The sequence below is a fragment of the Sander lucioperca genome, chromosome 11 (assembly GCF_008315115.2).
Source record: "Sander lucioperca isolate FBNREF2018 chromosome 11, SLUC_FBN_1.2, whole genome shotgun sequence".
NCBI lineage: Eukaryota > Metazoa > Chordata > Actinopteri > Perciformes > Percidae > Sander > Sander lucioperca.
The window spans coordinates 11638417-11652821 of NC_050183.1; the positions used below are offsets into that span (position 1 = coordinate 11638417).

The 14405-nt window shown below is 42.3% G+C and overlaps 1 protein-coding gene across 3 annotated transcripts; it reads right to left on the reverse strand.

Annotated features, from left to right (window-relative positions):
- Positions 1 to 1198: 1198 nt before the first annotated feature.
- ivns1abpa (influenza virus NS1A binding protein a) lies at positions 1199 to 13985 on the reverse strand. Of its 3 annotated transcripts, none has more exons than XM_031313887.2 (15): positions 13718 to 13985; positions 9730 to 10020; positions 9409 to 9542; positions 8915 to 9084; positions 8742 to 8817; positions 8456 to 8629; positions 7056 to 7181; positions 5347 to 5457; positions 4649 to 4790; positions 4195 to 4419; positions 3852 to 3973; positions 3498 to 3624; positions 2972 to 3103; positions 2505 to 2678; positions 1199 to 2395 (listed from the first exon to the last, which is right to left on the reverse strand). In XM_031313887.2, exons 3-15 carry the CDS (start codon positions 9517 to 9519, stop codon positions 2133 to 2135), a joined length of 1953 nt encoding a protein of 650 aa, XP_031169747.1. In that variant the 5' UTR covers positions 9520 to 9542; positions 9730 to 10020; positions 13718 to 13985; the 3' UTR covers positions 1199 to 2132. The 3 variants fall into 3 exon arrangements, with proteins under 3 accessions (XP_031169747.1, XP_031169748.1, XP_031169749.1); XM_031313888.2 differs by lacking the exon at positions 13718 to 13985 and adding an exon at positions 11543 to 11788; XM_031313889.2 differs by lacking the exon at positions 13718 to 13985 and adding an exon at positions 10446 to 10466.
- Between the last annotated feature and the right edge of the window lie 420 nt (positions 13986 to 14405).

Genomic DNA, 14405 nt, shown 5'->3' on the forward strand with positions numbered 1-14405 from the left:
TCATTTATAAAAGTGTGCATTGAATTTTAAATGTCCTTTTACTTGATTTCTAAGTTTAAACCATTTTCCTGCCGGAGCAGTCTGTGCCAAAGGAACTACTTGCAATTAAGCTCACCTTGAGTCAAAGAGACCTTTTCTGTCTTTAGATACTGTATAATCAAATGCTTGGCTAAAGTGAAACAGCTTTCATTCCAGATTGTTGATGTGATGGAAATTTCTCTCAATTTCCACAGAGAAAAAAAACAAACACCAGTTTTGTATCCTCATTTCATTTGTTTTAAGAAAGCTCTTGTCTTAATTTGTTTTCCCGTGCTGGTTTTAAATTGTGAATGTGTGAACAGGAAAATGACTAAATACAATATGTTTATACTCTTATTTGCACGCTTAGTTGCCTTAACATTTTAACAATAGATTATGCCCTTGTCTTTTGTTAATTTACCACTTCTTTGGTTTAGTCGGTCATCCAAAGAGGAAGCCAACAAAACTGTTAAGAAAAGGGGTTGGACATTAGCCTACATAGTTGTTTTGCCATGCAAGTCTAAGAGTACAGACTCATCCATGTCTAAGTATTTAGTAGTCCCTGCTTCCTGTAGCACATGGCCCATCTGCTGCTTTTTTTGCTGTGACTGTCAGGTGTGTCAGCAGAGATTAGCAGACTAACTTGTGAATGGGCGCAGGGTAGGGATTTAAACTGTCGACAGTCAGTGATGTCTGAGGTCGTGCAGATGCGGCTGGTCCCCTCTCAACACTCCTACAGCCCAGTGACTGGCGTCCCCCCCTACTGCAGAGGTCTGTTAGCCAGCTTAGTATAATCTCTCCTAAAAGACACTTAGAGAGGAGCTTAGTGTGGTAGTCCCCGGGAAATGGTGGCACTGTAGGCTTAGACAGCAGGGACCCAGGACACAGTAATTTCTCGACAGTAATAGCAGAACATGGGGGGGAGACGAGGTGGCAGTAAAGTCTAAATTTAGCAAATTTAGCAAATCAGCTGTTGGAAACTTAGTCCAGGCTTGAAGCACCTGGTTCAGCTGCTGATCTACGACAAACTGCTGTCACAGCCAGACATCTCTTTAATATTTACTTCTCTAAGTACCCTCCTTGGTTAAAACCAATCAGTCATGGCAAAAGGTACAAATCTAAATATTAACAGTGTAAAACAAGTTATTACTTAATACATACATTTAAAAAAGGAGACAAATCTGATTTAAATGATTTATTAATTAAGAAATGTTATAAATGTGATTCTCATTCCAACATTTCTTCCAGAAGAATCTGCCCATGCCTGACACTTTAAAAACGCAAAAGAAAAAAAAGGATTTTCAGTAAACTGCATCTCTACCTACATTAATTAGTTAAATTCACAATAACAAAAGTTTGGTTAGCAGAAGCATGGTTGTGCGTGTGGTGTGTGCACAAAAAAAAAAAAAATTTACTAAAACTGGCACTGGTTAGATTCGTTGACTTGAAGCTGTCTGCTACTAGTTTTTATTGTATCAGTAAATCAGCAGTGTATAAAAAAATATAAAAAAGGCCATCATTTAAGATTCATAAAGCAATCCAGCTAGTTGAAATGACACTAAAAAAAAAGCCATGAGGTGTTTATCAAGTTTGAGTAAGGCTTCAAACCACTGACCTTTAAATATGTGAGCAAAATTACATTTCCGCAACAGAAAATTCTTAAATAAAACTTCACTTTTAAGTCAATTGTCACCACTCCATACTGCCACATTCCAAGTGACCAATAACTGCTAGCTCATCTGAAAACCCTCAAAGTGACAAACCTTTCAACTCTAGAGAAGAAAAGCACTAAGTGTATTAAATGTTGGCATATGACAAAAAAATGAGGAAGAAATAAAATATATACAGCACGAAAAACATTGTATGCAATATGCAAAGGCTTCATGTTGCTCTGGGCAACCCACCCCACCCCTCCTCCCCACCCTCCAAATATAAGCCAGCCTTCACTGAAGACCCCTCATCCCAACAACCCCTATCCCAACCCACACATATCCGCTCATACACACATACAGAACATCACGAAACACGATTACGTCACTAAGCCTGTTAGTTTGGAAAAGGTGAAGCACTGTGAAACTCCCCAACTCCCTTCCTCCTCCTTGTCTTCCCCCTCTTTAGTCAGAGAGGGGAGACGGGGCCTTGGTGCAGTCGTCCCACTCGTCTGTCTCGAGGTTGTACACCTCCATCGTGTTGAGGAACTCGTTTCCATCGAAGCCGCCCACAGCGTAGATGGTTTCTCCCAGCATGGCCACGCCCGCATTGCTGCGGGAAGATGTCATGCTACCCAGCATCCTCCACTCATTGCGGGCGGGGTCGTACACCTCCACACAGCGAAGCGCGTGGGAGCCATCGAAGCCGCCAACAACAAACAGTTTGCCTGGACAGAGTGAGAGACCTCATCAGCATAATGACCAAAAAAAAACAGAATCACTGACATTCCTAACAGTTTGCTTCTTGTCAACACACACACGTGGTTGTGGGCTTACCTGCATGGACAGCAACGGCGGCCCCCCTGCGAGCCACATTCATGGGGGCTATCAGGGTCCAGGTGTTGTTCTCAGGGTTGTAGCGTTCCACAGTGTTCAGGCAGTTCCACGACTCCGCCCCTCCAATCACGTACATGAAGCCATCCAACTCACACACTGCTGCCTGGTGCCTCCCTGAAATAAAAATTTGCTTGATGAATACAACTCTCCTAGTTTCCCCTCAGGCTGCAAATATCACAAGAGCTGCTCTCTGAGGAATAGTTATCCTACTTTTGGTCTCGTTCTTAAACATAATGTATTCTTTGCTCCAACAATCCAATTTCCCAGAGGGAATAATTAAAGCTTTTTTTTTATAAAAAAAGACATTTGTTAGCTCGTTGAAACAGATATTATTCAGCTTTATGCTTGGGGTTAGACCATGTTATAACTGTCAAAGGGAAGGTTCTGAGTGTATGTGGGACACGTACTGATGTTAAGGGAGGCACAGTTGGACCAGATTTTGGTCACAGGGTCAAAAGCGTCACAGTTCTTCAGGCCCTTCTGCCCGCAGGGGTCCGACCCTCCCACAACAAAGAGTTTGTTGTTCAATGAGCAGACACCTTTAAAGAAAGAGGACAGGAATGAGCTACTGTTAAAAAATAAATAAATAAATAAATAAATAAAGAAAAAAGGCAAAATAGCCTGAAGTTGGTAACAGATGCTACTGGTGTATTTCTGGATAAAAATCATTAAAGTGCTCATATTATGCTAGTTTTCAGGTTCATAATTGTATTTAGAGGTTGTACCAGAATAGGTTTACATGGTTTAATTTTCAAAAAAAACACCATCATTTTGTTGTACTGCACATTTCTGCGGCTCCTCTTTTCACCCTGTGTGTTGAGCGAAGCATTGCACTTCTGTTACATCTTTGTTCAGAGTCATAAGCCAAAAAGCACAATGTGAGCACTTTAAATTTCAATAATCAGTTTATTAATCCTTGCAGGAGGGACTGACCTGCATTGCAGCGGTTTGTCCTCAGCTCTGGCACTTGAGCCCACTCGTCAGCGTGTGGATCGTACGTCTCCCCGCAGCTCAGCTCGTCAGAATGTCCATTTGAACCTCCAATCACGTACAGCTGACCCTGTAAGGTGGAAATGGACAAATCATTAGATGATTAGAACTACAAGGACCGACTGACATCAAGTTAAGACTTTAGAAACCCAATTATTTGGACAGGTAATAGGGAAACACCCAAGTATTTGCACAAGACTATTGAAACCTGGATAGGTGCAGTCCTAGGCCAATATCCAACATGTCATTTCATTGAAGAGCCAAAGAAATCGGATAACGATGAACAGTAAACTGTACCATGAGCACAGCCATCTGAAATCGAGCCCTTGGAGTCCGCATGGGAGCGATGAAGGTCCAGCGGTCCTCTTTGGGGTCATAACACTCCACAGTCCTCAGACACTCCTCTCTGTTGTAGCCTCCTGCAGAAACATAAAGATTAAATTAAGATAAACATTAAGTATTTAAGACACTAATGTCGAGATAAGTTTGGCGTAGACATTGACGGTACTCAGCGCTCGAAGGTAAGGATTGTCTCTTAAGCCAAGAGAGAAGCATGTAGCTTCCTGTGTATCCCAACCTCCAATTATATACACATGATATAATAGTCTATTCTAACGTTATAACCCCGTTTACTGCTAACCTGCTGCGATGAGTTTTCCGTTAAGGGCTGCGGTGCCCAGGCCAGAGCGAGCGTAATGCATGGGTGAGAGCGGCTGCTCCTCCAGCTCCTCGGGCTGGGCCTCGAAGCTGAGGCTCTTCATCAGGCAGGGGGTGGCAGAGGGAGAGGTCTGAGGGCTGCTGCGACCGTGCAAGAAGATCACACACAACACACCGTCCAGCACAGCCAGACACAGGTAGGTGTTGTCTAGAGGTAAGATTGAAGATTGTTAGTTAAAAAGTTAAAAGTTTTGCGATTAAGCTCAGAATTCCGATGTGTCCTTGTCCCATGTCCTTTCAAGTAAAGTGGGTTAGTTTTGACTTCTGACTTAAATCTCACACTTGCAGCATATGAGACGTGTGCACTAAATATATTGTAATAGAAATAGTTCCGATTGTACTGTGACAGATCACATGTAGTTAATGCACACACTTACTTGTGGTCTTCTCAGAGGCGATGTACTTCCACTCTCTCCTGCCGGTCTGTTTCTGGGCATTTGCTGCTTGGTTGGAGGGCGACAGGCTTCCTGAGGAGCTGCAGCTCATCTGTCTCTGGGTGCTCTCACGTACGGGTTTCTTCTGCAAGAGCACAGTGCAGCTACAGAAGCCAAGCTTGCACCACAGGCCCACCAGTGGCCACAACACCAGCTAATCATACCCCAAACTACGCTTTGATCCAGCTGATGTAGACGTTTGTATTGAGCAAGTACTGAAATCTCACGCCACCTGAAGCCAACAGCACTGCAAACTACAGTCTCAGACCACACTACAGTCAGATCTAACAGCACGCAGTTGAGTCACAACTCAAAATAGAGGGTAAAAAGCTGAGACAGCCATTACTGCCGCATTCAACTGGTTGAGATTAGCTTCAAAAATCCAAGTGCGGTTTTAATATATGCTCAACAGCATAGCCAGGCAGGCAACATAGCTCACGTCTTGCTAATCTATTGACATTGGTCTGACATTGTGGCTAAACTGTGGTATTAAATGAGCCATATGTACTTCTTGCCAGGCACAGGCTGTTTAGTATTTTTTGCATGGCCAGGCACAAGTTTTCAGCAAGTACAATAAAGCTACACACTGCCAAGCAAAATGTGGTAGAGACTTGTGAAGCCAGGCACAAGCTGTTGAGTACCTGCACAAACTGAAGGTGGTCCTCCTCGCCACCAAACATCTCACTGTGCCCATCAATCACCAGCCCTCCATCCACCAGCTTATGGTCAGGTGAGTAGTACAGCGTTTGCACCTGAAAGACAAACAGGAACAACACACCCATGTGGCTGTCTCCATGGCAACACACTGAGAACCCCAGCATAAGGGGAGAGGAGGGAGGGAGGAGGAGGAAGAAGAGGGCAGTGCTGTGAAGAGGAAGAGGGGGGGGGGGGGGGGCGGGACGAAAGCATGGATCTTCAGTCACTTGGATGGAAATCTTCCTTTAAAAAGACACACACGCTGCTGCTGCTGCCACTGCAAAGAGTGGTTTAAGTATTTGAGCTCAAGAAGGTATCGGACAGTGGCTCTCCTTAATTTGCATCTAAAAAAAATAAAAAAAAAATAAGAGAGAGCCGGTAAAGAATGAGAGGCTGCATCTGGAAAGTTCTTCTGTGAAGAATGAAGAGAAAGAAGAGGAGGGGTTGCATGTGACCCTTTTTCCACCTCTGCTGCTTGGAAACCGGTCCTTTAGCTAAACAAGTTGGTCTTTGTGATGGCAGCCACAATGGGCAGTCAAATCCAGATGACTAAAGACAGTAGCGCTGTTGTAACAACTATCAAGCTAAGCTAATCTTAACCATTACCCATTAATAGATTAAATCCAAGAAATCAAAGCCACATGTTCTGTGTATCTTATGTGTTGAAGTCACTCAGTTGCCCATCTGAAGGGAAGATTTTAGAAAAGAAAAATGCAAAAAGGCTCCTATAAATTTTTATAAAAAGTTGCTGAAAATTATAATTTTACCTGGATGGTTAATCATTAATTTATAGACCAGTGGAATACAATATTTGTACTGAGCAAATCACTATGCTTATGTGCAGTGCTGTTTTCTGTCCAATGCCCAATTTGAGTGGTTCTTGAATGGCCCGTGGAAGTATGCCTGTATGAGAATATATTGTTATGTGCAGTAAAGGGCATTCAATTAGATGTATTTATAGATTAAGGTTTGTGAGCAATGTATTCTGTAAATGCAAAAATGGGGTGCATCTGTATATGTGGCATGGACAGATGGGAGCACAGTGTTGCTTGGCTGCAAAGAGAGGCTGCTGAGAGGCAGTAGTGCTCCTCTCCTCCCTCTCTTTTCTCTGACTCATTACCCTGGTGGCTCAGTCCCGGCTCTTCAGTCTGGTCTCCTGCTGCTGCTAATAAACCTACAGGAGAGATAAATCAACGGGGAGGAGTGTCTGTTAGTGCTGGAACAAAAAACATGCACCTGTTCAGATAGTAAAGTGGCAGTGAGACAGTAGAATCAAGGGTCACACCTTTGAGAACCTGTGTTTTTGTGTTTGAGGAGAAGAGCACTGTAATACTCAGATGGGGTTGAATGTAAACCAACCACATACCCAAAGAGAACAGTGGAAACACACAAGAGCAAACAGCAGCTCTTTTTGGCTCACCTCTAATTTGTAGTATGGTTCAGGGGTACAGAGTTTCTTACTGCAAAAACCTCAACAAACCAGAGGGAAAAAAAAGAACAATCCTGACATAGCAGCATGACAATGTCATGCTATTTCTACTTCAGCCCGCCTAATGACTTCTTAATGTCAAAAACAGGAGTCAGAGGGAAAGGAAGGGGCAGGGTGGGAATGAAAATCAGTCTGAGAGTTTAGACTGCACGCCCTGGTACTGACCTCCTCCATCAGTCGTTCCAGTTGGTCTCCATTCTCCCAAAGGCTACGCTGCACCCAGTTGAGCACCTTCGAATAGAGCTTGCCATTGCTGGGCAGGGTCAGGTTGTCTTCTAGCATTACTTCTAACTGTAAACACACAAAAGGGGACAAAACAGGAGTTAGGTTTACACACAGTAGGAATAAAGTGACTGCTTTACTGAAGAAATAAATTCCATGACCCTTATTGTTCACTGGAAAACATGATCTCACTGGCTGATTATTATTTACCTTAGAATTAGATACATGTGATTCATTACCTGCATATTCCCTTAATTTTGCCATGGTGGCAGGATTCACCTTTTGTAATCTTATTAAGGTGCTTGGGGAAACATTCACACCACTAATTAAACCAGTAAGCGCGTGGTGCAAAATATGTATACATGTTTGGATTAATCATGGATTCATCAGGAAATGTGTTTGAAAAAATAGAAATGTTGAAGTTGCTGAAGGTTGCTTTTTTAAATTCATGTCTTGTCTTAAATAATTTGTTGTTACAGGTGACTCAAATAGGACAACAGCAATTAGCTAATGGACCAAATAGCTGCCAGCCATCAATATTTTTTCCACAATGCTCAGTACAGGTCAAGTTTGTGGTTCACTTCAGGAGAATTTAACTGATTGTTCTAACCGATAAAAAAAAGCCTCAAGGTATTAATGTTACAATGACATAGAACTAGCAAATCTTCACATTTGAGAAGCTGTAATTAACAAAAGTTTGGTATTTAATAGATAAAGTATTTCACTGTCAGATAATTAGTGATTTATTGTATGACCAACCAACTTATCATTTTAGCACTAGGCCTACTCCCACTTAATGTACAATCCTAAATCAGGGTGAAGCACAATGAAGGCCAAACAGCATGCACAAACCCAACAACTTCATTCAATTGATCTGACTTGCACAACCTCAACTAGTTAATCTCGTAGAGTACCTTGTGCAGTCCTCATGGTGAATAAAAACCTATACAATGTACCCTCCTCTACTAGACCTTACAATTGCATATGTTTAAAAGTCACCTGATCTAAATACATTCTCAGCAGGCTGTAGCAGTAGGGAAATCTATTAAGATGCACACGTACGTACTAAGTATTGTTAATCTCATGTCAAAGTCAGAAAGTTAAAAATACAAAAGCTTAAGCCAGCATGTGTCCTTCAATTTAAGACCACCAATGCTGGTTAGTTCTAGTGCAGGAGTCAAGGGGGACTAGAATAGACAACTCTCAACCTGTGTTGCCTTGTAGCTTCATGATCAGAGAATGGCACCCACTCTTTCAAATCATCTATAACTTACTAGTACCACTTTAACTGACTATAAAATACTTAAAAACATTATGGCATGTGTGCAAATTGAAGCTAGTACCTTGAGGCGGGGAAGTTTGAGGAAGTCCTCCTGTTCAGATACTTCTAGTAGATGGTCCTGGATGAAGGCATCCACCTTGGCCAAAACTCTGACATCTCCCATAGAGCTGGCAAAGTTCCGAAAAGAAATGGCGCTCTGGGAATCCATTTTAGACAGCAGGTAGTCGCCACAAATCTAAGAAGTGAGTGGGATGTGTTAAAGTTATTTGTAACCTGCAAAAATCACACGACCAAAATTGTAGCACTGGGGTTATTTCCCCAATGCTACAATGTGATTAAAAACATACCTGTTTGACTCGCTCCATCTTGAACTTTTTGGCTGCAGAGTAAACTTCCTTGACCAGTTCCTTGTCTGCCTTTAGCCTGCAACACACAGAAGACAAACAGAACAAGAAGGTTGTCAATTGCTAAGATCAGAGATAAGATAAAATAAGAGGTAAAAGGTCAAAGTGCTACTAACTGGGCAGTATAGGCGTAATTGAGCAAGATCTCCACAGCCTCTGGGTCCAAGTCCTCAAAAGTGACATGTGAGACTCCGTGAGTCTCAATGTCACTATTAAAGATTTCAAACAGGTATGGACTGCAGCAAGCCAGAACAGCACGGTGAGCCATCAGCTCATGACCACACACCTAGACAAATGAAGAAGACAAGCAATTAGGATGTCTATGAGTTTGTTAAAAGGGAATCTACTACCAAACATGATATTAGTGTTTTAGCATCAAGTGAACTAAAGAAATAAACACAATATTGATTGACAGAATATAATTAAAGCAACATGATCAATAGCTAAAAATCAAAGACACACACACACCACACACACACACCTCAAACTGTTGTGTATTCATCAACACGTTTTATCCCTTACTGTGCACCATACCCTTGTATGTTTTACAGAGTGACTCTGTGGCTTCTCTGATAAAGTGTACAAGTGTGTGTGTTTGCATTAACCATACCTGCAGTCTAACATCACAGAACTGACCACTCTTTCTCAGAGCGTTCATTTTGGCCACGGTGGAATCCAGGAAACTCTCATCCTCAAAGATCAAATAGCCGTTTGGAATCATCTTGGTGTATTTTGATATTATGCCTGCAGAGGAAAGGTAAGGTAACAAAAATTAATGTTTGCCTAGTAAAGCAATAATACCCAGCAACAACATAACAAAAAATAACATTGTTATAGCTGTCTTTATTAATTGATGACCAGAAAGAGGATTAGGTGCCTGTAATGTGCATTGTGTATTATAATCTGTCCTATGCATTAGTCATGGCCTTACCTAATAGAGAATAATGCAAATCCAGGGAAGCAACACTGCTGAGAGTAGAACCGAAGGTAGGCAATAGGCAAAGCAGACTGAGATCACAGTGGAACTCAAGTTTTCTTCACCCAAGAAGAGGGATGGGAAGTTGTTAGAAGAAATGCCAGTTGACTAAATGGCCGTGAGCAGAAGGGAGAAGGGGAGCAGCCGCACGGACAAACTATCAGGCTTGAAGCGACTGTAATCAAGTCCTCGGGATCCCGTTGGCTATAGAGTTGTACGTATTCTGTGTTGGTCATACATTATAACCTAGAAGAAAAGGAGAAAAAAGGGGTTTGTTATTTCTTTTAAGTGGAGAGAGGGCCTATTCTTGGCACCCATTCGATGCTAGCAAGAGTCAGTTCCACGTGGTAAATCAAGGCAAACTTGCGCACAGGAAGGCAGTTGAGAACACTGCCCTCCACCCCCTCTTCCAGCGTCCTTTTCACAAGCCATTTTCCAAAACATGCAGTAGTAGAGTACACAGTGTTTCCATTTTACCCACATGCCTACACAATTCAAGAATAGATGCTCTGATTCAGGTTATCCTCAATGAATTCAGAAAGAAAACTGGAATTAAGCATTTGATCCCAATATGCTGTAAACCAAATGGCGTACAGCATTGGTAACTAAGCCCATGTCTTTGGTACTCCTCCCTTACAACACCCTCCATTTACCGCTTTAAATCTCCACACCTGCTGATGTGTCTCACCAGGCTGAGCAAAACCGTTTAATCCGTTTCATGCCTTGAGCTCTGTCTCCTCTCTCTGAAGCAAGGCCACTCCAACTCTATCTTATGTGACAAGCCCCTTTGACTGGCTCCTCCCTATAGGAACCCTTTCATTCAAGCAATGGCCTATAAGGAAAATGCAGGAGGGAACAACTTGTGACAAGAGTTTCCACAGCCAGTCAATTGTGGAGATACAGTGATGGTCGGTTATATGTTGCTATAAATTGTGGTTGGCCATCATAGTTCTCCATATATCACAGGCCCCACCCACCCACCTACCCCCACACATCACAGCTATTAGAGATCATCCCATATCTCTCCATCTTAAGAATGTATTCTGCTATTGAAGAGTTTAGATTTCACTAGCCGTAAAGCCTCTGGCAGCCCATACTGAGCCAAACAAAAACACAGAGCTCACTTGTACCAAACCGATATTTACAGCAAAAATTTACACAACTGACGTAATCCCATGCCTAACCATGATGCCATCTGCAATCTGAAGCTCAGTAAATAAATTACACTGCAGTCCCAACAGCTTTATCACCATACATATATGGAGAGAGAGGACAAGATGGACCACAGCAGCTGCCCATAGTCTGAAAATGTATCCACAGTCCATGTCACATGGCTTTCTTGGGTAACCCAGTTTTGTGATTGTGTTCTGTATCCAATTCACATGCAATGATTCTAACTCATTAGAAAAGGCTGTGATTTACTCAACTGCTGCACATATAATGTACTGACTCTAGCTGCTGTCAGTGGCACATTCAGTAGCAGCCTCAGACTGCATTTAAAGTTTTTTTGTCTGTCCTTTGACAACAAACCGCACAATGAAAAGGAACAATAAGGTGCTGTACGACTGTTCCGGGTTTGGCAAAGACGTGTGTAGGCGGATGTGTTAAACTACCCAGCTAAGACAGCTGGGAGGTGTGCCAGAGATTTGGCACATGCTAGAATATGGTCTTTTTGTATTGTACCGAACAGCATGGAAAGCTATAATTCAGCCTGCCTGTGTGTGTGTGTGTGTGTGTGTGTGTGTGTGTGTGTGGAGAAAACAGTGACCCAGTTTTGAGTTGTGATGCAACATCTAGCAGAAGGTTCCTTGTGAAGGCTCAAAAGCCCAACTCCTCCACGTTTGGGTCCACTGTGCTCACCTGTTGCCTTGTTCCCCTCTCATTTCTCCACCTAACACTTACCCAACACTCTGCCAGGCAAGCCACGCCCTGAGCTCTCTGCATAATTCTTTAATACAGAGCCGTCTTAAATCACAGCTGTGATTAAATAATCTTCTGTAAACTGATAAGACAATCTCACGCCGTGGCCAGTGTTACTCTGGGAACCAGCAAATAGCAATTCAGGAATGATGTCTGGCTACATAAAACTGCTATGTTAAGCAAGTTTCATGCTGACAATGTATTAAATTGTTGCCTTCTAGGGAAATGGTTGACAAGATTCATGTCAAAACTAGAGTAAGAATTGGGAAATAACAGTGACGAGATCGAGTCAGTGCCTGGAATTTATGTATAGACAAAAAAAGCCAGGCAGACATGAGCTGCAAATGTGGATATTGGGGCATACGCTTAAAAATCAGCCAACAAAAGGAGAGAACAAAAGGCATCAAGGAGAACAAGTGAGATTGTTCACAACGTTGTCACAGAGGGTAGCCCTGAAAGTATTTTCTCTCTCCATTTTTCCACCTGATTAGTCAGTCACAAAAGTGCAGGCCTGACACTGAACAATCAATGCCTGTTAGACACCCCTCCAGTGGTGAAGAGAAGCATTGCTGGATATTTCACCCAGTTTTATGGTGTGGAACACTCAGAAATGTACAGTACTGCTTAATTTAACACATCTTGAACAAGGGAATCTATTAAGGGTGTGACAATAAAAAAAATGAAGTAGGCAGTAAATATTGTATTGGTTGTGTGCGTCTATAAAGATACAAAAATTGATCGAAACACTAGCAGAACTCAGATACTATAATACCTAAAATGTTTGTTTCACCCTTTTCATAAAATCAATAATCTACAGTGTGTTATTTGGAAATTTTCCACGTGGTTGCCAGCCTCAGAATCGGATTAAAAGCACACTAGGTCAAATACTATGCATGGCACAAGGCAACATGCAGCCGACTGACACTATAACGTTACACTAAAGCAATTTCCTTTAACTAGAAAATCGATACAATACAGCCAATAATGCTCAATGTCGACAGAAACAGTGGCGCGTCAATATTAGGCCAAGGAGACTGGTCACATCCTTTAAATCTGACACAATACGGCACTAAATGGAGGGTGAGTAAAGGACAGGATGTACCCATGCTACGTTACCCACATCATGCCATACCCCAGTGGGCAAGTCTTACAATTGCCACCCAGTATATTAAGTTTGCCTATTCGCGGCAAAGCAATGTCATTCATCTGCCTGCCTGCCTGCCTGCCTCCTCTGGTGGAGTACTGTAACGTTACGTTACCAGGGCCATGTCGTCTGGCGATGTGCCAAGTGTCTTTACAGCTAGCTAGTCTGTAACGTTACATACATCCCGCCACCAGAAGCTGGGAAAGAACTAGAGCCCCACCTGAGAAGAATCTGATTAGCTCGACTTTTACACGGATTACAAAAGCAGAAATATGTTAGCCATCCAGTTGGAGCCAAGCTAAAGTTAGAAACCTGAAGAGAGACGGAGATGTCTGGAAGATAGTGCACGCTAGCCTTCTAACGTTAGCTAGACAACCGGCTGCTTAGCTAGGATGAGAAGCCATGAGACAGCCACACCAGTTGAATTTATTAAATTGGACCTTGTTGAATACATTCGGTCGTCTGCCAGTGTCCGTGCTCAACGCGAGAACTAGCTTCACTAACGTTACTTCGTTAGCTGGTAATATGAGCCAAATACCTGCGTCATTATAGTTAACGCTAGCTGTATGCGGGAACGGTTTGTGATATGTCCGCGCCAATAACGTTAACATTACAATAGCTAGCTAGTTAGCTAGCTAGGTATTTCCAGCAGTTTCCACGCAGCCTGAGCAGAGACAGCAGCTAGTTAACGTTACCATTCATTCCTAAACGCAAAATATCTAGCTATAGCTCAAGATTTGTTGAAATTGAAAGAAAGACGGACACAATCAAGTTAAACATCTGCTGTAACTAATGGTAGATTTAACGATTTCTCCACATTTTAACAGCCACGTTAACGTTACTTGACAAAGACGTTAAACAAGAGAGAACAAATCTTACCTGAGGCGTTTGACAGCAAACGATATTAGACATATTTAATGCGAATTCAGAGTTGGTTGGATTGGGTTAAAGCAAAGACGCAACGCGGCTACAGGCACGGCTTGTTAGGCTAGTAGTAGATGTATGTTCCCTCTTCGTGGAAATAATACGTGCACTCTCAGTCTAGTTTAGACTAGATCTGACAGAATGGCTGGTTGGTGGTGACGGGAAAGCGCGCTCCCGGTAAGAAGTGTGCGGCCGCCCTGTGACGCAACCAACAGTGGGCGGTCCTACAACGTCTACTCCTACTCTGAAAGTGAGTGATGAAATCTTGCATTTTTACTTCCGGAACCCGCTGTAGGCGGGACTGTTGAGCTCTATGATACAGTGTACGAGTGGCTCATGGGCTTGTCTCAAGTTGTACTACAGTAGCCTATGTGTGAATATACACAATAAAGTTAATGACAAAAAGAGTGGCTCATAGGTCAAATAAATAAATGCAAAACATAACATATATATATATATATATATATATATATATATATATATATATATATATATATCTCAACGAAGTGAAGTTAAAGCACTTTTCCAGTAATTAGTTCATCAGCCTGACAATATCAGTAGTGGAAGAAGATGGCTACTCAAGTAAGATATTTAATCCTTTACTTGAGTAGCCTATATGTAGCAATACAAAAACAAAAATACT